The sequence below is a fragment of the Microtus pennsylvanicus genome, chromosome 5 (genome assembly GCF_037038515.1).
Source record: "Microtus pennsylvanicus isolate mMicPen1 chromosome 5, mMicPen1.hap1, whole genome shotgun sequence".
In the NCBI taxonomy this organism is placed as follows: Eukaryota; Metazoa; Chordata; class Mammalia; order Rodentia; family Cricetidae; genus Microtus; species Microtus pennsylvanicus.
Window position 1 is genome coordinate 87,402,862 of NC_134583.1, and position 25,990 is coordinate 87,428,851.

The following is a 25,990-nucleotide window of genomic DNA, read 5'->3' on the forward strand; positions in this document are numbered from 1 at the left end:
CATCCTGCTTAAAGGTTCCTTCCTTGTTTTAACGAGACAGGAACTTGGGGTCAACGAAATTCCCATTGTATGGGGCAGGGACAAGGACGAATACTGAAGCTGGGGGTCAGCCTGGGGTTCCAGCTCTTTGGAGGCAGAATTCGGCCCAAGGCCCAGGTGCGCTGGTCTCCCAGGCAGAAGGGTTCTCCTTCCACATTCTCTCAGCGCCCACTAAACCCGCCCGCTGTGCAGGAGGAGTACCTGTGTGCGGCGGGCGCCAGGCTCTCCGCTGAGGGAGACACGATTTTAGAGGTTGGCTCAAGACTGAACGGCACCTTGCAGGCCAGAGCGAAACACTGCTCTCGGGACGCTGAGGTCACGGGAGAGTGCGGACGCCGGGACACGCAGGAGAACTTGGCAGCGCTGGTCCCGGGAGGCAGTTTCCCCACTTTGTCCTCGTAATGGTCTGCAGACCCGGTAACCTAGCTCCTAGCTTCTAAGGGAGCAACATTCTAACCCCTCACAGCACAGCTAACTGTCTGGCTTACCGGGGGGGGGGGGGGGGGGGGGGGGGGAGATCGAGGTTCCCATGGAAACGAGAAGACGGTCTTTGCGCCTGCGCAGTTGCGCTAGACACGCTGGGAAATGTAGTTTTCAGGTGGTCTCTGCGAGGCCTGAGAACTGGCCACAAGATGGCGCCCGAGCGTCGCGTTTGGTTCTCGCGAGCCAGAATCTGCTTTCGCTGTTGCTGTGGCCTGAGGCGAGGCCACCGAAGCCTGAAAGGTCAAACTCTGGTTCGGCGCCGGTTGTGTGGTGTCCTCGGTGCTGAGTAGAGGCGGAAGCGCGAGCTCTGCCGAGGGTTTAATTTTACTGTGTTTTTAAACGGCCTAAAGAGGCCCTGGGCCAGGAGAAGGCTTTGAAGACGGAAACTAGCCCAAGGTGGGGCTACCTTGAGAGATGCGAGCTCCTCCTTACCCCAAGTGTTCAAGTAGGGGCTGCGGTGTCAGGTGGGAATTGAATGGAAACTCGGACCCAGACCGGACACAGGATTTTAATGTCCCTGCCTGTTGGAGTTGGGCGTTTCCAGGCGGTTCTCCACCGCTTGAGCACTATTGTGAAACCGACGTCTCAGTGCCGGGAGTGAGGCTCCTGGATTGAAATCTAGAAACCCAAGATCTGACTGAGGCTCTCCTAGATTCAGTAGTTTCTTCTAAGGCTTGGTTCCTAAACAGCAGTGGTTGTAAGGCCTGCCTGCCCTTTGCCCGCCTGTCTGACGGTACGGGAAGGTGACTTGGGCGTGTAGGCTGGATGGCCCTTTAAGGAGGTAGACATTCCCATTGCTGTAAATAGGTGCAACTTCCTGGAAGGAAATTAGGCAGTGTCTCATGAAATAAAAAATGCAGTCTTTGCTTTAGCAATCTTAGAAATATGTCCCACAGATTTAGTAGCAAACAAAATATTTTTGTAAACAAAAATAAGGACAAGAGTACTTAGTGAAATGTTACTTGGAATAGGATTTTAAAAAATGTTAAGTATACTGTTTATCAGTGAATGGCCTCTTATATAGCCCGGCAAGTGGCACAAACCTTAAATCCCGACCCTGTAGCCTTGGCTGTCCTGGAACTCGCTCTGTAGACCAGGCTGGTCTCAAACTCACAGAGATCCACCTGTCTCTGCCTTTTGAGTGCTGGGATTAAAGGTGTGCGCCACCACCACCCGCCTTAGAATTTTAATATGCTGTTGTCTAGGGCCAGTGGGAGGACTCAGTAGATCAAGACACCTGCCACCAAGACTGAATACCTGAGTTCAGTCCCTGGAACCTCCACGCTGGGAGAACTGGTTCCCTCTGGTTGTTCTCTTGTCCTCCATCCACAAGCTGTGGCATATGTGCACACACAAAATATAAAAATGTAATTAAAATTTTTAAATGCTAGCACATTTCCAAAGAACACACATACTACTGGATTTGATTACATCACCGTCCTTGGAGGCCTCAGAAGCTATGAACAGCCATTGCCCGTGATCTAGATGGAAGTGAGGCGCTAGAGTAAACAGAGACTGAATTCTTCTTTTCTGTTAAGCTCTTTAGCAATTGTTTGAACTTTGTATACACATCGTAATTATCTGTATTTCCGATGCAAACAGTTTCCTTAATCCTTCTTTCTAGGGTCCTTGTGAACAGGGGGCTGGAAGGAGCGGGAGTTCATGACTGTGTCCCCTGCTTTTTGAGCTGAGCAAGAAACAGGAAGCAGGGCTGCCCTCCCAACCCTCATCTCTCCAGCCCTCAGCCCTAGCCTCAGCAGTCTGTGTGACTCCTGCTTAGCTGTCGAAGGGAGCTCAGTATCTTGGGTCAGTAATGAACTGGCTTCACTGCACCCCTCCTTCTGCCCCTATGCCTGCCACCAGATGGGTTTAAATGACTCTTATTCCAGAGAGCACTCAGAAGCTGAGCTCTAGCTGTGCCTAAACAAAACCAGAGAGTAGTGGGGGTGACGGTGGGGCAGTGCTTGTGGCTTCCCAGGTTTTGCTTTGTTTTACAAAAACAAACCAACTCTGGGTACGACTTGGAAGTGATATAGCCAAGGCTGAGACTCAAGTCCACCCGCCCCCCACACACCAGACTTCTCCACTTTAAGGTTAGGACAGGTCTGGACTACCCCAAGACTTTGGGAAAAACACTTTCATGAAACTGGACACGCATGTCTGGATTCAGTCCTGGCACTGAACACACTTACCTGGACCTAGTGGAGCATGTCATTGTGCCCTGACACAGAGCATCATCTTGGGACTAGGATGAAAACGACATCTCTTTTTGTTTTTGTTTTTCTGAGACAGGATTTCTCTGTGTAACCCTAGCTGTCCTGGAACTCACTCTGTAGACCAGGCTAACCTCGAACTCACAAGAGACCCGCCTGCTTCTGCCCCCATGTGCTGATATTCAAGGCTTTGGAGGTGATTCCTAGGACCCAAACATTCTCAGGAACTAGCATCAAATGTCCTAAGGAAGTCCAGCCTTAAGGACAGGCTTTTTGTCCAGGTAGGCAACACAGTTCCTGCTTCCTTACAGTTAACTCCCTGTGCCAGCAGAACCACAAGTCTGATGCCCGCTATATGCCTGCTCCTGTTGATGGGCAGGATGGCTAACATTTACCCAGGCTGTTCCCTAGAGATGAGGAGATAGCACTGGCTACCCCTTCCCCTCCCCCAACACATCACTCAGCCAAAACAGGTCTGTCACAGGACACCTGAGAGACGTGAGAAAGCAGGTAGGAGAGGGAGTGTGGTGTGTCAACAGAGAAGGATCTGATTGAAAGACAGATGGCTTTGTCACCAAATGGAAAAATACTTAGTATGAAAATGCTTTTATTTCTCAGGACAAAGCCAGATACTATTTGACTATGAAAAACTTGGCTGGCCAGAGATCTTCAAGAATAAGAAGACTCCCTTTAGCCCAGTGCCCTTGAGGGCCACAGAAGGACTTAGGGCAGCAGTAGAGACTCTGGTCGGCTGTGGGGGAAGGGTGTTGTGAGCCCTCAGCCTGTGGGGCTGGGGACTGAAAGTGCTGTCTGCCCCTGTGGCCACTGGTCCCCTGGTCTAGCTGCCTGCAGGACTGCGGTAGGAGAGGGTGGAAGGAGCAGGACAGAACAGCCAGAAGTCGAGGGCAAGGGGGACACGAACCAGAAACTTGCCCTAGAAATTTCTGGCTTTAATTCCATGGCTGCATAAAGTGTTAGAGTTGGTAGGAAATGAAACCAGGGTATGACTACCCTTAAAGGCACCTGGAATGGGTCTACCCATATACCTTATGTAGAAAAGTCGTGAGCCCTTGACAGGTAGACCCAGGTCTGAGACCTAAGGCTGCAGGAAGTGACAAAGGTCTAGGGACTGCTGGGGAGGAGCTGTATGGAGTGTGTGGGCCCACGGGTGCAAAGGGTGCTCATCTGAGGAGTCTGCTTAGTGTCCAGGGGACATAGTATAGAGGCCTAGGCCCCACCCTCCTCCCTGCTGTCGTCTACACTGGCCTGCCTCACCACTCTCCGGAGCCTCGGTGGAGAAGACATCCCAGCCTCCCCCTGCCCTCGCCCCTGCTCTTGGAAGGCCCGGGTCCTGCTGGCCACCAGGGCAGCACTGTGAAGGGCAACCACAGACTGGCGAGACTTGAGAGCAGGCCAAGGCCCCCTGCGAATTCGCTGACCACCTTTGGCTGTTGAAAGCTGAGAGAAGCGGTGAAGAGGCTCTTCATCTGAAGGCTCATGGGAAGAGAAAACCTGGGTGGGAGAGGAAAAGCCACAGGGCACTCAGAGCCACACTTCCCAAGGGAAAAGCAGCACCCAGCCTGTTCCTTGGCTCACCACATGACTTCAGCCACCTTCCCCTCTCACCCCTCTGTGAGCCACAGTTGTAACCCTGACAGGTGCCAGGCCTGGAAGGAGCTCTGTGGACACCAGTGGCTGGGTGTCCCAAGGACACTTGCTTCACACAATACTCACCATCATCCCACGCCTCCCTGTCGGTCCATACCCTGCACCTAAACGTTCTGCCTGCACAGATTCCTTCTTTTGGGTCAGCCATGCGACCTCATGTCACATGTGAGGCCTGGCTTCCTCAGGCAAGGGCCAGCTTCCTGTCTTTGCTTGTGCCCAACAATGCTCAGCACACAACATGCTTGTGACTTAATCAGTAGGTGGACTGTGGGAGTGCAAAGGCCTTCTCTGCTCCTCAGCACACAGGACGAACTTCAGGAATGCTCTCCCCTCTGCTCTCTAGTGCAGGGAGCTTTTTCAGCCATCAGCTGGCAGTGGAGCTCATGGCCTGGGGACAATGCTCACTCCAAACCTAGGAGCCAAGGCCCTTAGGAAACGAGTCAGTTTGTCAGGCTGGGTCTGGACTGTTCCATGTTCCAAGTCAGACCTGCAACTGCTTAGCCCCTGGGGCCACTGCTCTTGCCTGGCTTGGCATAAAAGGAGGAGTCCAAAGGTGGTCCCCATCCTTAGGTACTCAGGGTATCTTGAGTTGCCTGGCACAGAAAAGTGTAAGGTGGTCAGTGTGGAAGAGGCAAGACAACACCCTACTGTGAGGGGCCTATGGGGCCCTAAGTCAAGCTCCAGCACTTGCTCCCATATTCTGCCAGACAGAGCTCTCTAGCCCAGCCTCACCTCGGGCAGGTCTCCAGCCTCTGGAGTGCTCTCTGGCTCTGAAGACGGCTCCAGGAGACTGATGGAACGCATGACTCCTCGGAGATTGATGCGGGGCCTCAGCCCAAGCTCTTCTTTGGGGGTTTCCTTGCTTTCCTCCAAACCCATAACCATCACCTCCCCACTGCCCCCTGGTTCTGGTGGAAGAGGCGGCAATGGTGTAGAAACTTCAGGTGCCACGGGCTCCTCGGGGGAGACCACACCTACTTTCTGCTCCCAGACATGGCTCTGCCGGCTGCGAGGAGGTGGCTCTGAGTCAGCTTTGAGTGACATAGCAGCCACCCCCCAGTATACACATCAACTTCTCCCTTGTCCCCTCCCCCTATACCTGGCAGTTAGAATGCCCTGGTAGGTCTGTAGCTGGCGCAGGAAGCCAGGGTTGGGGCGCACGATGGGCCGGAGCTCCTGCACGTGGATCAGGGCTTGCTCCAGGCCCCAGCCATACTGTTTCATGGCATAGGCCAGCACCGTGGCAGCAGAACGGCTGACACCCATCTTACAATGGACTAGCACCCGAGTGCCCTGTGCTCTGTGGAGGTGGGATGTGGTCAGTCCATTCTCCCTCAACCCCAGTAGCCTGTAGACTGGCAAGGGGCAGGCAGATAGGGGAATGGGACCCAGCAGAGAGGACATGAGGATAGAGAAGGCAAGATGGGCAGGAGAGCACCAGTCCCCACTGGGAGCTGGGCTTAGCCAGTTCTGTGTGGGCAGCAGAAGCTGGGAGGAGCCCAACCTGGCATCCTCAATGAAGCGGTGTGTCTCCTTCCAGTAGGGCAGCAGCTGTGTGGACTCCTCATCCCAGACACGCACGTTGTGATACTTGAAGCGGTCAGGAAAGAAGTTGTCAATCTCACGGGCCATGTTCAGGATGTGGCTTACCCTGTTCCAAAACCAGACTGATGTGGCCAAGGAACCAGGCTCACTGGCCATTTCTGTCAGGGGATGACAACACTTGGAGCAGGAAGAGAGCTGAGCCAGCCAGCAGCCGATCAACCTTGGGCGTACTGTTTGACTTTGCTGGGAATGAGTTTCCCTGACGAGGCAGCAACACTAACCCTCTTCCATGATTCTGAGAACCTAAGCTGAGGTGAGGGGCTCTCAGCAACAGGTGATAAAGGCTATAGCAGGTCTCCCAGAAGCCCATGGTGGGGGATGGCAGGTTTGTTTCAGAAGTGGCACCCACATCCCTACTAGAAGAAGGTATTTTCTTCTGCCTGAAGAGGTGATCAGGTGGGAAGGAACCTCTTCTGCTTGGCAAGTGTCCACCAGCACCCCTTGTCTCAGCACAGCTCAGACCTCAGTCCTGCACTGTCATTGTGCTTAGTGGGGCCGATGGCCAGGCTGCTGAGGCCTTAGAGCCCAAGTGAATTCAACATCCACAGGACTGGATTAAAGCAGAAACAGCAGTGCTGAGGGTGATCTCAGGTTCCAGAAACTGCCCACAGAAGGCTGAGAGAATGACTGGCAGCCCTGAGGCTGGGGACCCTACCTGTTTCTCTGAAGTTCCTCCAGATTGGCAGCATTCCACTCAGAGCCCTGTGGAGTAGGAGCAGAAGAGCACTGGGCTCCCGTGGCTTGTCTCTAGCTACAGGACCTGTCACGGTAGCTCATGGGTGACCTGGTCCCTACCTCTAACAGCCTGCACTCACCAAGTAGAGGTGGGGGAAGATGCGGGAGGCCCGGTCTTGCTGGGCCATGAGCAGCAACATCTGGTTGTCAATAAAGTCACGGTACTGCTGGAGAGGGCATCCCAGACGCAGCTCCAGGGCCTGGCGGATCTATGGGTGTGGCACAAGGGAGAGAGCCCAGGTCCCCAAGCCTGTGAAGCTTCTGAGGATGGTACCCTGGCCCATCTACACAGAGCTACAGTCAGGGACTGGGGAATGCCTCAGGGCTGGAGTCTCAGGCCCTGGACACAGCCACCCTGCCCACCTCTTTGGAAGTGACACTCTCTAGGTCACTGCTGTCCAGCACCTGCCACAACTCAGCCAGGATCGCCTGCTCCATCTGCTCCTGTTCTGAGGCCCTGGTAGTGATCCTTCAGTAAGAGGTCTTTTCCTCTCTGGGGTCCCACCCCCCCATCCTTCCCCTCCCCAGCACTGACTGTCCAGGTTCAGCAATAGGTGGTCGCAGGGACTCCAGGTCAGACATGGTCATCCATTCATTGAGGCAACCCTGGTCAGAGTTCAGTTTCTCCTGATAGTGAGTGGCCCAGACAAGGGCACTGCCCCCAGGCACAAGGCCACTGCCTAGAGCAGCCTCACATGCCTGGTGCAACACCTGCAGCGTGGCCCTGGGACAAGAAAGAGAGGCTAAGACACATGGTCTTACTTGGCTCCCTCTCCTGGCCTAAGGCTAGGCTGCTGCAGCACTTACCACATGGTCTGGATGGAGATGGGCTTGAAGATTCGGCTCAGACCACCAGATGTCACACTGAAGCCCCTGCAGGAGACCCAGGGACCTGCTCATTTGTCAGGTTGGGGGAGGCTGAGGCCCAGAGTCAGGTGACTTTCCCAAGATCAAGCAGTAGAAGAGCAGGTCCCAGCCCTAGTCCCATTGCTTTGTAATGCCTGCCTCCCCTTTCTCCTCTTCCCCCTCCTGTCGCCACCTCTTACCCATCGCCGTCCAGGTACACTTGGGTATCACTCCAGAGGGGCAAGACCAGGCCCAGGGTACAGCTGTGAGAGCTAACAGGGGACAGGAGAGCCATTGGCCCTTAGCACCTCACATCTCTGCCCCAACCCTCCTCTCCCTGCTCCTACCTCCTGTCAGGAAAATCCACCCCCAAAAGAATGGTCTCCTGACTCAGACACTCTCCTGTGGATACTACCAGCAGGTAGCGAAGTCTTGGGGGCCGGGCTGCCTCCAGCTGGGCTGCCTGGGAAAATGAAAGAAGCCCAGAATCACAGGAGCTCCTGGCTCTGTCCTTCACTCTCACATAGACACACCTTGCTCCTTGAGAGCCCCTGCTCCCCCCAGCTTCCATAGATCCCATCAGTGGCTACTTGAAGACACAGTGATACTCAAATTTTGCAGTTTATGGCTCAACTGCCTTTAGAAGCCTTAAATGGGGAATGTAAGGAAAGGCGGGGGGGCTGGGTACAGTGATACACAACTTTAATCCCAGCACTCAGGAGGCAGAGGCAGACAGATCTCTGTGAGTTCGAGGCCAGCCTGGCCTACAAAGTGAGTTCCAGGACAGCCAGCATTGTTACACAGAGAAACCCTGTCTCGAAACACTCTCGTCTCCCCCCAAAAAGAGGGGAGAATAGCACTAATAGAGGCAGCCTCATTTTTCTCCCCCTGCCCAAGGCAGCCTTATTTCTGCCTAGCAACGAGTTTTTTTTTAAAATATGTTACTTGTAAGGACGCTTTGTCTGCATGTATGTCTGTCCACCACATGCATCCTGGTACCCAGAGAGAACAGAAGAGTGTCAGATATCCTGGGACTGGAGTTAGAGATGGTTGTGAGCTACTCTGTGTGTGCTGGGAATTAAACTAAGGGTCCTCTGGAAGAGCAATCAGAGCTCTTAACCCCTGGACCATCTCTCCAGTCCTGCAAGGAGGTTTTAAAAAACCTTGCCACTCGCCAATATTTTATTTGAGAAATGCCTTCTACGAAAGGAACGATGTAGGGCCTCATTCATGCTAAAAGGATTTCATCTTATAATGGGTTGGAACAACACTCCTGGGGCTGAAGAGACAGCTTAGTGGCTAAGAGGACTGGAGTTCAATTCCCAGCATCCACATGGCAGCTTGTACCTGTTTGTAACTCTAGTTCCAGGGCCCTGATACCCTCACACAGACATATATGCAGGCAAAACACCAAATAACATAAAAATAAAAAAAGAACAACATTCCTGTTCTGAACTCTGCTTTACCAAAGCCTGCATCTTGTTTTTCATACTTTTACTAACAGCAAGTATCTGCCTACACACACACACACACACACACACACACACACACACACACACACGTTCAGGAGTTGGCTCTTACGTTCCAGTAAACCCCAGCCTTCTGTGGGAGCTCTGTTTGCCTGCCTGGCACACCAGCTGCCAAGGCGTGCTTCACAAACCTTGGGAGTGTGAGTCCATCTCTGGGCAGCTCACTGGTATCAATAGGGGTCTCCTGTGGATTAACAGAAACCTCCCTCATGTACCCCCATCTCTTGGGTCATGCAGGACAAAGCTCCCTTGTCTTTCACAGTCCTCTGGAGAAAGATAAACCCTTACCCTGTTAAGATGCCTCTGGCTGAAATGGCAGAGTTCTTGGGGTTTGGGTAATTCCCCCCCCCAATTGCCTGGGTGAGCCCTAATCTCACAGTATTGCTCCTCAATAGACAAAAGCTTCTTCGCTGGGCCCCTTACCAGGCGGATGTCGTCCTGTGGCCTCAGCAGCTCCACCATGAGGTGCAGGTGCTGTCTTTGCACTTGTTTCCAGGGGCTCTGGAATTCTTGCCCATTGTCGGTCTGGTCCTCAGTGGGCTGCTTCTCACCCACGGCTTCCTCCATTGACTCAGAGCCGGCCTCAGCTGTATCATTACCATCTCCTCCATCTTGAAGTCCCAGAACAGCCCCTCGGAGCACCGCAAAGCTCTGCCTGGCAGAGCGACGGGGAAATGGCTCTGGTCATAGGTTTTCAAACTTTAGCAAGGGTGAGTCCCCTGAAGGGATTACTGAAATGGATTGCTGGCCTGCTCTCCTGAGACAGCCCTCCCGGAGTGAGGGGTGAGGCAGTTTGCGTTTTTAATCAGGACCCTGCCAGTGCCGCACCCTGAGGGCTCACATCGGGGTTGTGTCCCTTTTCTGGGTAGGTTTGGATGCTCGAAGCTTGTCTAGGCACCTATACAGCTTCAGGTCCTATCCTGCTCTTGGGCCTGTGATCATTGGCCTGAGCCAAAGTTCAGGTAATGTGTGAAATCATCCACTGACCAGGGCCAAGGTAGCCCTGCTAGTCCTTCCACAAGCCAGGGATGTGATGTGTGCCAGTTCTACCCACAGCACCTGGCTCTCACCTAAGCCTGGGTTTATCTGAGAATACTTCAGTGAGTCCGTGGTCCAAACAAGACACCTGGAGTTCACAATGGCAGCGATCAGGCCACAGGCTACAAGAAAGCCATGTGTCGTGAGTGAGAAGAGACTCACCTGCGCTGGAGACGGCCTCTGCGCCTGACCACTCGGTCCTGCTGAGAAAGCAGCCCGGGAACAGAGTGAGCGAGCAGCCCCCAGGACAGAAGCACCCAAAACCTCTCCTCCTCTTCCCTCAGGGAAACCCTAAGTGGGAAGAAAAAAAAAATCTCCTCCCTCTGAAGCCGATCCCCTCCACAGGCTTCAGGGGAGTCCCGACCTAAGTCCGGGCACAGCGGGGCTCCCAGGGTAGGAGGTAACAGTGTGGGAGGGATCTGGGCCTCTGCAGACTGGGCTGGCTCTCAAGACTCCACTCTACCCAGGTCGAGCTCCTGGGAGCCTCAGGACCTCCCAAGTGTCCTGGAACGTGAGACTCAAGAAGGTCCCTCTCCGCCTACTCCCAGGCGTGAGGCCGTCTGCCAGGGGTAGGACGTACTCCCTCAGGCCCAGCTGGTAGGCAACTGCGAAAGGGTAAGTCCAAGCTAAACTCACCGTGGGTCCCACAGGCGTGGAGTGGCCACTAGCCGGCGGCGAGCGACTCACTGTGACCAGCGCCATAAAGCCAGGCCCGGGTCACCTGAACGAGAACCCGGCACGACCCCTCCCACAGCCCTTCGGTCAGTCTCTGCCTTCGCACGACCAGGAAGGAGAGATTGGAGCCACTAGGGCCGGGCACCTACTCGGGAGCGGCCCTTAAAGGGCCCGACTCATGCCCAGTCCGGCCTCACGGAGCTCGTACCGAGCGACCGCGGCCCCTCCCCTCCAGTCTCGGCTCAGCTCGCTCCGCCCCGTCCACGCCGGAGGCGGGGCTGAGGGTGGGGCCAAGGGCGGGGCGCAGGTGAGGAGCCCAGACCTTACTTTCTCCCCTTGGCTTTGATCGCAGTTCCCACAGGAAGCACCCAACCTCCTTGCTACACCTAGTAAAATCACCTGATTAGCTTTGAACCTCAAGGAAGGAGCAAGAACGATAGTTTTTTTCTGTTTTTTTTTTTTTTTTTTTTTTGGTTTTTCAAGACAGGGTTTCTCTGTCCTTAGCTGTCCTGGAACTTGCTCTGTAGACCAGGCTGGCCTCGAACTCACAGAGATCTGCCTGCCTCTACCTCCTGACTGCTGGGATTTAAGGAGTGCGCCACCACTGTCCATCACCATCCGGAGTTGTTTTTTTTTTTTTTTGGTTTTTTTTTTGAGACGGGGTCTTGCTATGTATCTCTGACATGCTTGGAACTCACTATGTAGATCAGGCTGGCCTGGAGCTCACAGAGATCCACCAGCCAGCGTCTGCCTCCCAAGTACTGGGATTAAAGACTTCTGCCACCATGCCTCGGGGTACTGGGTCTTTAATCTAGAGTCCCATTCCAAACTTGTTCTCCTTTTCACTTGGCCTTCTTTCCTCCACTCTGAGGAAATGTAGGAGATCAACAAGCTTCTAAGGAAATGAGTTTGGGTCTTAGCAATAGTCCACAAAGCTCATAGGCATTTCAAGTCCACTGTAGTGGGAAACCAGACAAGGCTGAGCCTCTTCCCCAACTACTGCTGTAGTGGGTGGGGGTGTAACTTGCTTAAAGTCCCTCTGGTAGAAGATATTTGGATCTGGGTAGGAATCTGTGCCTACGCTGCAGGGACGAGGGAGGAAGCTTCCCCAGGGAAGGGTAGAGTAAGGGGTCCCAGCCTTTTTCTCTCCCCAGCAGGAGTATGGGCCAGATGACCCAGGGGAAATGTCAGAATCTCCTGGAACACCTGCTCTGGGAGGGGGTGGCCTTATCTTACAGCTGAAGAGCTGAGGTCACCATCCTCAGTCGTCCCCCACCCGGTGTCCCTGGCTGTAGCCCAAGGAGGACAGCAAGCTCACTGCTGACGGTCTCTTTATTTCCACCTTGGCCACACTGCCAGCCTACCTCCAGGGCTCCAGACCCCAAGCTCAGCAGCAGTTTATAAATAAATAAATAGAAAACAGGCAGAAGGAATGACCCCGGAGGGAGAGCCTCTCCAGGGCCAGCCAGCTCAGTGCTCTGTGAGTGACAGCCGCAGGATCCGCTGTAGGTCTTCTTCCTCCTGCTGACCCCGTCGTTCCTGCTCCTCCTGTTCCCTGGAAGACAACTCCAGGGCCAGGCGAAGCTGCTCCTCAAAACTTGGGGGTGCAGGGGATGGAGATGTTCTCTGAGGAGATGCTGGCCCCATGGACTCTGTGGACAACTGCAGGCTCTCCTGGAGGGCCCTTGAGGACAAGGGTTGAGGGGAGAACAGACCAATGAGAAGGCTTGGAGAGATGCCTTTGTGAGATGACCTCATGTCATTGTGAGAGACAAGCGGTCAGAGAGAGAGACAAGCAAGACTCTTTTGGCCTGGCCTGTTCCTTGTAGTGAGCAGCATTTTGTCTTGGGAAGGTATGGAGCCCTGGGGTTAGAACTCCCTTGTTTCCCATCCCTCCCCGCTACCAGCCAGCCAAGGACCCACACACAGTGTTCCTAGGGGACTCACTGCTCCAGCTGAAGCTGCTCTTCAAACACCGTGACTTGGGGAGGAGGAAGAATGCCAGGCCGCGTGTTGGTCAGGGCTTCCCACACAGTCACCTGTAGCAGCCAGAGCCCAGAACTGTCACGTCAGGCCTGTGGCTGTAGAGGTCACGACCCACCTTCCGACCCACCTTCCACCTGCATCATCCCACCTGCTCTGCCTCTGTGCCGGCCTCAAGTAGGCTCTGCTGGATGGCAAACTGCAGCAAGTCATCATCCTCATCTCGAAGGGGTTCACTGCGTTCAGCACCCAGCACACTGTACCCCTCAGGCACCTCGAACACAGTGGGGTCCACCTCACAAGGAAAAGGGCTTCCTGGGCAGGGTAACAGCAGTCACATTCAGCCCCAAGGCTGATCAGACAGCTGAAGAGTCACCTAGCCCTCCTGGAGCTATAGCCATACCTGAAGTCGAAATGGCAGAACTGGGGGCAGGGACCCACACCGAGCTTACAGGCTCATCACAGCCACACAGGTTACTGAAGGTGATTCGGGCATTGAGCACGTGGAAGAGGGGAATCTCTGAGAGGAGAGAGCCAGGCTTGAGCTGCTTGCCCCCTGCAGTAACCCCAAACCTGAGGGGGTTGTCATGCCTACGTCCTGGTTGCCCCTTGGTAGTCTTCTCACCAATCTTGACAGGGAAGCCTGGTGGGAGGCGTAGCGTGATGAAATCCCGCAGCTTGGCAAAATGAGCATTGCTGATGGCCATCAGGTCAATGATGGGTGTCACCTGATCACCCAGGGACAGTGGGTGCTCCTCACTTAGCCACAGCGTTGCCTTGAACCTATCCAGCCGACCAGAGAAAGTGGGTCAGGAACCCCTGGCACCTCACCCTTTCCAGTCACCTGCCTGTGGTGCCCTTCTCCTTGCTCAGCTCCTATTGACTGTTGCCCCTAGGAACTCAGCACTGGTTCTAAAGCCCGAGGTGTCTCAGCCCCTGGCCCATTTCTGGGGCTGAGAGCTCTGTACCACTCTTCTGATCTGCATGAGGAAGGGCAGGAGCCAGACTCATCTCTGAGCCTTGTCCACAGCCCAGTCTCTGTCTAGAGCTTGTCGGCACCTATACGCTTGAGTATGCTGGCCACACAAACACAAAAGGGTTTAAATCCCATCTCCAATCAGTGTGTGAGCAGAGACCCATGAGGCTGCGTGGAGTCTGTTAGATCTGCTCTAAGGCACTATCGCCGTGACTACATCCGTGTGACGTGAACATTTTCTAAAGAAGAAAACAGACTCCCAGGAGGGAAGATCATCTCCTTGGGATATAGACCAATGGGCAGCAGAGCTGTAAGCTCTTCCCACTCTGCCATGCTCTAGTTCCTGGCACATGCTCACTGAGTTGAACAGAAAAACAAGCCAGGATTGGTGTAATCCCACCACTTGGACTGTTTTGAGTTGGAGGCCAGCCTGAGCTACATAATGAGCCACAAGCCAAGGCTACAAAGTAGAACCCTGTATCATAAAGCCCAAAATAAACAAACAAAAAGGCAAATACATTGGTGATGCCACCCAAGTATGACCAACTCCCTGGGCCCAGGTACATGCTGGGTGTCAAACATGTGCCCACCCTCTGGAGCTGGTCCAGAGAGAAGCCGACTAGGTGAGCAGATCCCTCACCGCGATGCACTCCATGCATGGCAGGACTCTGCCGCTGCCCAAGGTCTTCCGGTAGGACTCCCCAACCTGACCCCAGGCCTCACCTCTGTACTTTGCTGGACATCTCAATGGGGCGGCCGATGTTTCTTGATTCCAGGCTGAAGCTGGGGTCAAAGTACTCCTCGGGGGAAATTGCTGTGGGGTTGGTGGGGCTGGCTGCCTGCTGCATTGGAGCCTGAGTGGACCCCAGGGCAGGACTTAGCCTTCAGTATGAACAGAAAGTGCCCAACCACCCCAGTTTGGCCCAGCCCTCCCCCAGCCAAGCTCACCCCACTGTGGGAGGAGTGCTGCTGGGCCATCCCCAGGAAGGACTGGAACGGAGTCTTCCCCCCTGAGAAGAAGTAGTGGGAACCATGAGGGAACTTTGGGCAACTCCCCAGTCTGTGTTCTGCCACTGTCTGCCTGGGAGCCCCCTGCTGAATGGGAGAGAGAGGGTTCTGGGAGAGAGGGAGGCCTCCCACCCTGCTGGGATGGTCAAACCCGGGCAACAGGCAGTCGCACCTGGGTTTACCTTTGCTCCTTAACTTGTCCTGATCAGAGAGGTGCTCCGTTCTTGTGCGTGTCACCAGCTCCACGTTGGTGGCACTGTACACCTGAGGATCGGGGGACACATGGGGAACGCAGGGTTCAGAGCCTGGTTTTCATCAGCCCAGGATCCAAGTCCTTCTGTTCCCTGAGACACAAAAAATTTCCCCACAGGAGAGCAAATGGTAGGGTCTGAACCCCAGGAGTCACTAACAGGGGCATGTAGTCAGAGAGGCAAGAGAAACAAAACAGAAACAAAAACACCCCTTATTTCATCTCAGAGCCTAAGGAGGGGTCAGCAGGGGCTGGAACTCTGGGCCATAGAAAGTTACTTTGGCAAAAAAAAAAAAAAAGAAAAAAAAAAAGAAAAGAAAGAAAAAAGAAAAAAAGAACCAAAGAACCGGGTCTGGAGAGATGGCTCAGAAGTTAGGAGCACTGACTGCTCTTCCAGAGGACCTGAGTTCAATTCCCAGCAACCACATGGCACATTGTGGCTCACAACCATGAGTAATGAGCCCTGTTGCCCTCTTCTGGCCTGAAGGCATACATGCAGGAAGAACCATGTATACAGAATTAATAAATAAGTCTTTTTTTTTTTTTAAAGAACCGATCTCACCTCTCTCTCCACAGCATGAAGGGTAAAGGAGCAGCCCCCAGGTCCCACAAGGCTATCCCTAAGTCCCCTAGCCCAGTAGCCCCTCTTGCCTTGGCCTCGTAGCCACTAACGGTCTCCATCTTCTCAGACCGCCATCCCCAGATACCGCATTTGTTCCTGCAACAGACCAGACAGGAGTAATGAGGACATGCACCCCTCCCCCAGTACACAGCAAACATTCCTTCAGCTAGCTGGTGGCCCTGACTACTCAATTGTCAAGGTCCCTGCCCACAGTGACACATGGAAGGGCCTGGACTAGGACTGAACAGCTAGAACATTTGCACAAGGGCAAGACCAGAAGTGAAGAGTAATTGTTTTATTGTTATTTATTGTTAGCTATGACAATGGTGTTAAAAACCGTGTGGAAATACAGAAGCATTTATTATTGAGATGATAAAACATCTGGGATGATGGTTTCTTCTTGTTGCTGTTTGAGACAAACACATATCCCTGGCTGTCCTAGAACGCACTATGTAAACCAGGCTGGTCTTGAATTCATAGAGATCCACCTGTCTCTAGCTCCTGAGTGTGCACACTTACACACACAAATATAATAGTGGTAATTTATATGACGTGAACAAACTCCTTGTGAGGTCCAGACTTCTGAAATGATCTAAGTAAGGTGCAAGTGAGGAGAGAGTTCCTCTTCTGTTACCCACTCAGAGAGAAGCGCAGCACTGGATGGCTTTGCCGTGGGATTCTACCAACCATCTGAAGAACTAGTGTCAGGCATTTGCCAACTCGTCTACCAAATGGATGATGAGGTAATACTTTTCAACTCAGTCTGTCAAATTTTGCCCACATGTCAAAACCAGACAAAAACATGAAAAGGAAACCGTAGGCTCTGGTGCAGCTTACAGAGCACCAGCACAGAAAAGGAGAGAGAAAGAAAAAGAAGTAAGGGAGGCAAATAGACTGGCTACAGACCAATATTTCTTATAGATGTATAGACAAAATCCTCAACAAATTACTAGCCAACAAAAATCAGGAAGTGGTGATGCACGCCTTTAATCCCAGAACTCCGGAGGCAGAGGCCAGCAAGTCTCTGTGAGTTCAAGGCCAGCCTGGTCTACAGAGTGAGTTCTAGGACAGCCACTGCTACACAGAGAAACCCTGTCTCAAAAAACAAAACAAATCTAACAATAAATGGAAAGAATTCTATATAAGAATCAAGTAACATTATCCCAGGAATGCCAGGTTGGTTCAATTTCGAAAGAATCAATTTATGAGCCGGGCGATGGTGGCGCACGCCTTTAATCCCAGCACTCGGGAGGCAGAGGCAGGCGGATCTCTGTGAGTTCGAGACCAGCCTGGTCTACAGAGCTAGTTCCAGGACAGGCTCCAAAGCCACAGAGAAACCCTGTCTCGAAAAACCAAAAAAAAAAAAAAAGAGTCAATTTATGTAATAAATCATATGAATAGAAATCTTTAAGTATATAGTGGTTTGAGTAAAAATGAATTATATATGAATTATGAATAAAAATTAAATGAGAATAATAATAGGCTCATATATATATGAATTAAGTCATCAGGAAGTGGCACTGTAGGAAAGGATTAGAAGGATCAGGAGAATGGGCTTGTTGAGGGAAGTATGTCACTGGGGCGGGCTTTATGGTTTTAAAGCCCATGCCAGGCCCAGTCTCACTCTCTGCTTGCAAATCAGGATATAGCTCTTCACTATTGCGCTTGTCACCATGCTTCCTGCCATGATGACAATGGACTAAACCTCTGGCACTGTAAGACAGCCCCAATTAAATGCTTTCTTTTATAGGAGTTGCAGTGGTCATGTGTCTCTTCACAGCAAATGGTGGCTGAGACACAGTGGTAATGGAGATCAAACCAAGGGTCTCGCATGTGCTAAGCATCCATTTACTACTGAACTATACTCCCCACTAACAAAAGAACATTTTGAAGGAATCACATGGTCATATCAATGAGGCACTGAACAAATCTAACACTCTTTCATAAGAAAGAAAGAAAGAAAGAAAGAAAGAAAGAAAGAAAGAAAGAAAGAAAGAAAGCAAGAAAGCAAGAAAGCAAGAAAGAAAGCTAGGTGTGGTGGTGGCACACACCTTTAACTCAGGAGGCAGAGGCAGGCGGATCTCTGTGAGTTCGAGGCCAGCCTAGTCTACAAGAGCTAGTTCCAGGACAGGCTCCAAAGCTGCAGAGAAAACCTATCTTGAAAAAAAAAATTGGGGCTGGAGAGATGGCTCAGTGGTAAGAGCGCTTCCTGCTCTACCACAGGACCAGAATTTGAATCTAGTACTTATATCAGGCTGCTCACACACACCTGTTATTTTGGCTCCAAGGTTCTGATACCTCCTTCTGGCCTCCTCAGGCAGTACACACACACATATGCAAGCAAACACTCATACAAATAAAGTCTTTTATTTTAATATGAAGGAATTTACTAAAAATCTAATGGAAATAATGAGTGTAGCAATGTTCAAGAATATGTAACCAATATAAAGTTATGTTTTTATTTTGACTATGAACAAATCTAAACCTTAAGAATAAAGGGTTGGGGAGATGGCTTTTAGTGGTTACAAGCCATATTGCTTTTTTGTTTGTTTGTTTTTCGAGACAGGGTTTCTCTGTGTCTCAGAACTCATTCTGTAGACCAGACTGGCCTTGAGCTCACAGAGATCCGCCTGCCTCTGCCTCCTGAGTGCTGGGATTAAAGGTGTGCGCCACCACCGCCTGACTTACATATTGCTCTTTTAGAGGACCCAGGTTCCATTCCCAGCATCCACATAGTAGCTCACAACCTTCCTTAATTCCAGGTCCAGGGGACCCAATGCCTTCCTCTGACCTCCATGGGTACTAGGCACATATATGGTACACATCCATACATGTAAGCAAAATGCTCTCTCATAAAATAAACATATAGATCTAATTGTTAAAAACTAATGAAATTATATTATGATCTGACCAGGTGTGGTGGTGGATACCTATAAACCCCAGGGACTCAGAGACCAAGGCAGGAGATCAACTGTGCTTCATTGTCAGGACAGCTCACAAATTTCTGAGTTTGAAGCCAGCCAGGTCTACAGAGTAAGTTCCAGAACAGCCAGGGCTACACAGTGAAAAATCTGTCAACAAACAAAAATAAAACAAGCTCAAGAATTGGAATAGACATTTGTCAAAAAAATAAAAATGAATAAAATGACCCAATTTGCACATGAAAAAAATCTTCAGCATCATTAGTTTTTAGAGAAATGTCAATCAAAACTACAGTGAGGCGCCACATCCTACTCACTAGCCTAGCTGGAATGCAAGAATCAGAGAATGATCAATAGCAAGCATTGGTGAAAATGTGGAGAAACTGGAACCCTCACACACTGTTGGAGGCCATATAAAATGATTCAGGCCATTTGGTAAAAAGTCTGGCATTTCCTCATACAAAAAAAAAAATTGAGTTGTTATATAACCCAGCAATTCCACTCAAAGGTTAGGAATATGTCCAGGAGAAATGAAATGTTCACACAAAATTTATTTAAAAGTACATAGTTTGATTATTCCTCGTAGGCAAACTGTAGGAATAACCCAAATGTCTACTGATGGAATTATATAAATAAAGAAGTAAAGAATAATTATGAAGACTGGAGAGATGGCTCAGAGGTGAAGAACATTTTACCTGTTTTTGTAAAGAACTGGTATCAGTTCCCAGTACTCACATGGTGGCTTACTGTCATCTCTCTCCAGTTCTGAGGGCTCTGATGCCCTCTTCTGGTCTCTTTGGGCACTGCATGCACACAATGATATAGATACATGCAGGCAAAAAAACCCTCATACACATAAAATATAAGTAAATCTTAAAAACAGTAATTATGGTAAGCGCATACGATCTATTAAGCCATAAAAAAGAATAAAGAGTTTCATGCTATAGTTACAGTTTGGATAGACCTTGAAAACAAAGTAACAAATCAATACACAAAAAGCAACATATTTTCAATTTCATTCACGAGCAAATAGCAACAGAGAATAGATTAGTGGATACTTAGGACTGGGTGAAGGCAGACCACAGGTAAAGGGTTACTTTTTGAGATAATAAAACTTTTAAAAAGTTAACTGTGGCGATGGCATATTTTTTAATACAAACCATAGTAACCCTTGTACCCCAATCTAAGCAGCCTCTAGCAAAGGGGGATCAGCCTCCCATAAGTATCAGGGACCTTAAGGATAGTTTTGCTTTTATTAATGTTGGTTTCACACACACACACACACACACACACACACACACCACACACACACACACACACACACACCCCTATAATCTCAGCACTCAGGATTTGAAATAGAAGGATCTCTAGTTCAAGACCAGCCTGGGCTACATAGTGAGACCCTAACTTTTTTTTTTGCGAGACAGGGTTTCTCTGTAGCTTTGGAGCCTGTCCTGGAACTAGCTCTTGTAGACCAGTATGGCTGCGAACTCACAGAGATCCGCCTGCCTCTGCCTCCCGAGTGCGCCACCACCTCCCAGCCAGAGACCCTAACTTTTAAAAAAATGTGTGTTTCCCTATTTCTCCTCCATCGCCACCCATGCTGTGCCAGGCCCCAACTGACCTCTCGAAGGCCACATTGCGAGTGTCCAGGTGGGTGGAGACAATAGGCGAGGTGAGGCGACTGGCGACGTGTTCCTCACTGGGCCGCATGGCAGCCAGCAGTGCTTCCGGTTCATGCAGAGCTGGACCTAGTGTCTCTGTGTGCACCACCTGCCGGTCATGGTCCACCTCCATCACCAAGGCTCCTGCCTCTGTCAGTGGCAGGGGTGTTACAGGAGGGGAACAGATCAGTGAGCTATCCTCAGTCACCTGCTGCTAAGTAGATACACCCTCAGCCCCTGGGTCCCTCTCCAACCTCAGCTTCAGTCTCCACTTCCAGGAAGTGCAGAAGTCACAGGGAGAATCTGAGCATGCCAGCCACATTTGTCCATGCAGTAAGTGCCCTAGAGCTCACCCTGACCCCTGAAGATGAAGCTCCTCCGGCCACGTTGCCAGGTCATGTGCTCAAAGCCCAAGAGACTAGTATCCACTCGCAGGCTCTCACCACGCTTCCACACGCGGTATACATCGCTCGGGCACATCTTAGACACAAGGGGTACTGCAAGGAGTCTCATAGTCATCAGGAACCTTCCCCAAAGAGCCCGCTCCAAGCCTAGCAGTCAGTTGGTCCCCACTCACCCCAGCTGGTGAATTCCCACTTCATTTCCACGTAGAAATCAGGGGCCTAAGAGAGACCAAAGCTGCCTGTTAGGGCCTGAGGGCCTGTGGTCTGGTGCCCTAGCCTCGTAGGCTTTGAGGCTCATAGTCCCCCATTACTCTTTGGGAGCCCACAAATTATGCTGCAATGCTGTGACCCAGCTACACTCCCACTCCAATCACATCCTGCCAAGGAGAGACCCTAAAATATTCTATACATAAGGAAACTATAAGCACCGGTAGCCTGGGGCCAGTCAACATGGCCCACAGGCCACTGTGGGGCCCTCCAACGGCCTTTGTCTTTTTTGTGTCTCTGAGTCCTGATCTGGAAAGGGGACACAATGACCCTTGCAAGCTTAAGGATGAAGTAGGGATTCCGATTCCAGGGTCCAGGCCATCTCTACCCAGTCACCCTTCTGGAAATGTACCTTCTCTAATAGGCCCAAGAGATTCCTGGCATCAGGGACCCTTAGTGCTGTGCTGGTAAATGTTTTCCTTCCAAAAGACCCAGTCTCATGTGCATGGGCCTGGATCCTCTATTTCTTACATGCCCTTTGGCAGAGGTAAACGCACATACTGCACAGCCTATGTACTTAACTCTTCAAAGGCCAGGCCTGTCACAGGGACTTGGTGGCCCCTGTTGTGATACCTCACTTCCTTACTGACCACATCCTGTACCCTACCATACCTGACGGAGTTTATTGAGCAGTTCTGGAATGCCAGCCAACCTCTGTGTGGCCCTCTGGAAGTCCCGATACTGAAGTACCAACTGCACCATCTCAGGGTCTCCAGTGCTGACTGCCTCCTGCAGGACTGGAGACGAATGATCGCTAGGAAAGCCCTCTTAGTGACCCCAGGCTCGACTACTCACTCCCACCCACCAAACCCTCCCTGCATAGTACCTGCCCAGCCCTGGTGGCTCTCTTTGCCCACGTTGGCATTATGTCGAAGAAGGACTCTCACAGACTCCAGGTTCCCCAAGGACACAGCCAGCTCCAGGGGGGTCCGCCCTCGGGGATCCTCCTGTTCAATGTTGTGCTGAGGGAGATGGGACATTCAACACAAGGCAAGGGAGAGCCAAGGCAAGGAGGTCACCGGACTGAAAAGAGCTAGAGTTACTACGGAAATAAGGAGAGTAACCGAGTCAGTGAGAAGATAGAGGGTGGCCTATGTGGGCTGGAGGATGCCGGGTTAAAGGGGGCAGTGAGAGCCAATGGCAAGGGTTTGCTCATTTTTCCTGCCCGCTGCTAGTCTGAGTTGGGGGCCTAGCGGCAAGAGTCTAGTGAGAGATGTCAAGAGTCTGGGTCGACTTGAGGACCAAGAGCAAGGTTCTCATCCTTAATCTAGCTCAGAGGTAGAGGGTGAATCCGGAGCTTAATGCAATATTAAGTGGGCAGAGAACAGAGCTAGGCCCTCAGAGCGGGGAGATGCCGCTAAAGGGCAGGTGACCTGGGCTTCAGACAGAGCTGAAGCTAAGGAGTCAGAATGCGGCTGTGGAGCAGAGCAGGGGCAAGTGAATTGCAGGATGAATTCCGCACCTCGGCAGGGGGGACCAACCGGATCCAATGCAGGTCCTCACCTGGCGGCTGTGCAGAGCGGCCTCCAGTTCGCGATGCCGGTTCGCCCAGACTAGCCGGTGCAGTGGGAAGGTGGGGCCCAAGGCGGCCATGCTGGGCCTCAGCGCCGCATCCCGAGTGAACGGCCCAGCCCTTCTTGGCCTGCGCCTGGCACTGCCCCCGCGTCTCCGCTCCGAGTCGCACCTCAGCTGCACAGGCCACAGCCCCGCAGACCCCTAGCAGAGCCGCGGCAGCAGCGGCGAGGGCGGGGCTGGGGACGGGGGCGGGGCTACAAGGGATGGGGCGTGGCTTCGGGCTCCGCTCCCCCTCGTCTCCTGCAGCCATGGCAACCACTTCAGGCCTGCGCGCTGGAGGCGGGCAGAGAGGAGGGGGTGTTGTCCAGTCTCCAGGGCAACCACATGCGCCCCTGGAACAGCCGGAACCTCATTTCGAGGCCGCAAGGGTCGGTAGGGGGCGTTCCGGTGGGCGGGGCCTAGTTGCATCTCCTTCAGTGCCCTCAGGCGGCGCCCAATGCCCTGGGCAGACCCCCTTTCTAGAGGTCTGGAAAGGGAGGGTAGGGCAGGGAGGGGACGGGAAGCTTGATGGAGCGGGGATTGGGCCTCGAGCCCTACGTATGCAGAGGGCCTGGTCTGGACCGTCGCCCACACCGTGTCCTTCCACCCAGCCCACTCCTGGATTCTACAAGCATCGACTGACCTTTTGTGTGCGGGTAAGATGGAAATTCTTGTCCTCATCCCTGCCAGGCAAGGCACTTAGCTTCTGGAGATGAGTGCCCACCCAGTAGTAGCCCCTACGCTGACCAGTCACCAGTCGAAGCCTCTTCCCCCAAGGAGTTGCCTGCCCTGATGTCTGGAAGACATCACATCATGAGCAGGGAATCCTCCAACAGCACTGGAGTCAGGAATAATCATATGGGGTTGGAGAACACAGTCTTTCTCCGTGGGAAATTGGCCGTGGTGCACACTGCCACCACGTGGGTCTCTTTTGCAGAGGCTGCATTTTACTGTCAATAGGGAAGGAAGGACAGTTTCAAAACAAGGCCGGCACTTCCACCCACACAGGAACTAGGGTGCAGGCAGTTACCTTAGTTCGGGCCCCTGGTTCTCTTCAGTCCTACCATGGGGTCATTGAGGATCCTGATCTTGGTGAAGCCATAAACCAGACTTTTCAAAACCGATCCACTTGTCTGTTTCTCCATTTTTAAAATTTACATTTGATTATCCATTCATTCTTGTGTGTGGGTGCTCATGAGTGCAGAGGTCAAAAGACAATTTTTAAGAGTTGGTGCTCGAGCCAGGCGTGGTGGTGCACGCCTTTAATCCCAGCACTCGGGAGACACAGGCAGGTGGATCTCTGTGAGGCCAGCCTGGTCTACAAGAGCTAGTTCCAGGACAGGAACCAAAGCTACAGAGAAACCTTGTCTCGAATTAAAAAAAAAAAAAAAAAAAGTTGGTTCTCTATGCTGGGCAGTAGTGGTGCATGCCTTTAATCCCAGCACTTGAGAGGCAGAGGCGCACCAATTTCTGTGAGTTCCAGGTCAATCTTGTCTACAAAGCAAGTTCCAGGACAGCCAGAGCTAAACAGTGAACTCCAGAGAGGGAGGGAGGATGAAATCTCTCTCACCCTTGAACTCAGGTTGGGCAGCAGGTACCTTCAATGGATGAGCCATCTTGCAATCTCCCAACAGTTAGTGAGATGGAGAAAGCCATTAACTTGAGGCTCCCTTCCTGCCCTAGGATGTCATCATTTCTACAGCCCAACTGCCACCTTTACCCCCTTTCTCCTTGTGGTCAGGTGGCTTATAGCTCTCTGGAATCTCTGCTACTTACCTTGTGTGGTGCAGACATCTGTGATGTCTGGACTTAGGCAGGAGCTCAAAGGCTTCTCTTGGCCTCTGAGACTGTCCTGTCCCCATGTCCTCTCCACCCTAACCCTGGAATTGCTGTCTTGAGGGTTTCTCCATCAGCTCTTACTTCTCTGACAGGGACTCTGACAGCCATGTGGACCTCTCCTGGCTGAGAGTTTGTTCCATTCTCCTGCCACGATACCACTCCAGAACATCTCTGGTCATAGGTACTCTATGTTGCCTCAGTAGGGTGTCAAAAGCCAAATCCCAACGTTTTATTTTCTTCCTCCCAGGCCAGCTATGCTCTGGCCTATCTTACCTCTTTTTCGTCATTGTTGGGTTTTTTGTTTGATTTGTTGTTTGGTTGTTTTTTTTGAGACAGGGTTTCTCTGTGTTGTAGCCCTGGCTGTCCTGGAACTCTCTCCTAGACCACGCTGGCCTCGAACTCACAGAGATCCACCGGCCTCTGTGTGCCACTACTGCCTAGCTGTTTGTGTTTTGAGACAGGGTCTCATTATGCAGCTTAGGCTGGCTGGAACTCACTATATAGACCAGACAGGTCTCAAACTCCTACATTCACCTGCCTCTGCCTCCTAAGTGCTAGGATCAAACATGTGTGCCACCATGCCCAGCTCTACCTTACCTCCTGAATAACATCATGGCCTTCATAATACACTCCAGGTCTGACCACCTACTTCTCATCCCTACGCTTGGCCTGCCTACTGCCCTGCTCAGGATTTTCTCCTCTCTGGCCTCTTTCCCTTCTCCCTTCACTATCAGCATTACAAGACCATCTTCCCTGGACAAGAGCGCTGACCCTGTCTCCTTACTTCTCGCAGTGACTAGGTCAGTTCTCATGAACTCAGCCTGCCTGAAACTTGAGAACTAGCCAGACATTACTGGGAGCAGACACTTGTAATCCCAGTACTTGGGAAGTGGAGGCAGAAGGATGAGGAGTTCAAGACCATCCTTGGCTATATAGTGATTTTGAGACTAGCCTCTGCTAACCACCAGGAGCTAAGCAATTTTAGCCCCTCAGTCTGTTCATATATCCAGGCTGCAGTCACTGAATATTCTGGGTCTGTGCTGGCCTTTCAGGGCCCCAATGCCTGGTTCCTTCCTTTGTGTTTGCTGACTGAGACACTCATAAGTGCCTGACCTTTTCTGGTCTTAGAAACATCTCCACCAATGACCACTCTGATGCTGGAGGCCCACCTCAAATGCCATAACCCAAAACCACACAGTATCTTCCCTAGAACTATCTCCTCCTCTGTGCACCCCACCTTACACTGGACAGGGCAGGCAATGGTGCTTACATGTTCTGTCACCAGCTCCAAAGAGCTGGAGCAAGGAAACAGGAAAAAGTTCATTCTTAGAAGATAGCTTGAAGTTGGGGTACCCCTCAAGCCCAGTGACCCCAGTAAAGGTTGCACAGTGAGGCCAATGGCAGACACAGCCAGTGTGGATAAGAAACACATACGCTGAGAGGGAATGGGGGGTTGACATGTAGGGGAACTTGATAAGGTCAGTATGTCCCCAGCCATTCCAAACATGACAGCTGTCGTGGACCATGGACCATTCCTGCTTACTTGGGAGGTGGGCAGAAGAACCCACTCCTCCAGAGAGGGAAGGATGGGTTACTAAGTTCCTCCCCTCTCAGGCCCCAGACAGAAGGGACTGAAAAGTGATCACCAGCACAAAGAACCAGACAGTGAGG

General features: G+C 51.9%; 2 protein-coding genes across 4 annotated transcripts; both read right to left on the bottom strand.

Annotated features, from left to right (window-relative positions):
• Positions 1–1,779: 1,779 nt before the first annotated feature.
• On the bottom strand, positions 1,780–11,056 carry Ssh3 (slingshot protein phosphatase 3). 2 transcript variants are annotated; one of them, XM_075973028.1, is made up of 14 exons: positions 10,793–11,056; positions 10,319–10,359; positions 9,542–9,773; positions 7,937–8,052; positions 7,790–7,861; positions 7,551–7,616; positions 7,279–7,467; positions 7,107–7,200; positions 6,824–6,952; positions 6,664–6,710; positions 5,908–6,054; positions 5,503–5,703; positions 5,136–5,409; positions 1,780–4,247 (listed from the first exon to the last, which is right to left on the bottom strand). In XM_075973028.1, exons 1-14 carry the CDS (start codon positions 10,856–10,858, stop codon positions 3,963–3,965), a joined length of 1,959 nt encoding a protein of 652 aa, XP_075829143.1. In that variant the 5' UTR covers positions 10,859–11,056; the 3' UTR covers positions 1,780–3,962. The 2 variants fall into 2 exon arrangements, with proteins under 2 accessions (XP_075829143.1, XP_075829144.1); XM_075973029.1 differs by having other exon boundaries at positions 10,319–10,356; positions 10,793–11,037.
• A 1,089-nt stretch (positions 11,057–12,145) lies between these two features.
• Positions 12,146–23,355, bottom strand: Ankrd13d (ankyrin repeat domain 13D). 2 transcript variants are annotated; one of them, XM_075973030.1, is made up of 16 exons: positions 23,124–23,355; positions 22,430–22,774; positions 21,753–21,888; positions 21,539–21,663; positions 20,833–20,878; positions 20,609–20,752; positions 20,216–20,405; positions 15,700–15,766; positions 14,981–15,062; positions 14,739–14,800; positions 14,514–14,644; positions 13,440–13,597; positions 13,218–13,334; positions 12,966–13,129; positions 12,779–12,870; positions 12,146–12,515 (listed from the first exon to the last, which is right to left on the bottom strand). In XM_075973030.1, exons 2-16 carry the CDS (start codon positions 22,517–22,519, stop codon positions 12,302–12,304), a joined length of 1,818 nt encoding a protein of 605 aa, XP_075829145.1. In that variant the 5' UTR covers positions 22,520–22,774; positions 23,124–23,355; the 3' UTR covers positions 12,146–12,301. The 2 variants fall into 2 exon arrangements, with proteins under 2 accessions (XP_075829145.1, XP_075829146.1); XM_075973031.1 differs by lacking the exon at positions 23,124–23,355 and having other exon boundaries at positions 14,514–14,604; positions 14,971–15,062; positions 22,430–22,667.
• Between the last annotated feature and the right edge of the window lie 2,635 nt (positions 23,356–25,990).

Excerpts from the sequence above, each read along its gene's own strand:
- Ssh3 (XM_075973028.1), bottom strand. The coding sequence starts at position 10,858 with ATGGCGCTGGTCACAGTGAGTCGCTCGCCGCCGGCTAGTGGCCACTCC. Across the intron at positions 8,053-9,541 it reads CACAGGACGACATCCGCCTG|GCAGCCCAGCTGGAGGCAGC; the intron begins GTAAGGGGCCCA and ends TCATTTTCCCAG. Across the intron at positions 7,862-7,936 it reads GTGGATTTTCCTGACAGGAG|CTCTCACAGCTGTACCCTGG; the intron begins GTAGGAGCAGGG and ends GTCCCCTGTTAG.
- Ankrd13d (XM_075973030.1), bottom strand. The coding sequence starts at position 22,519 with ATGGCCGCCTTGGGCCCCACCTTCCCACTGCACCGGCTAGTCTGGGCG. Across the intron at positions 15,767-20,215 it reads CGCAATGTGGCCTTCGAGAG|GAACAAATGCGGTATCTGGG; the intron begins GTCAGTTGGGGC and ends GGTCTGTTGCAG. Across the intron at positions 15,063-15,699 it reads TTAGTGGCTACGAGGCCAAG|GTGTACAGTGCCACCAACGT; the intron begins GCAAGAGGGGCT and ends CCCGATCCTCAG.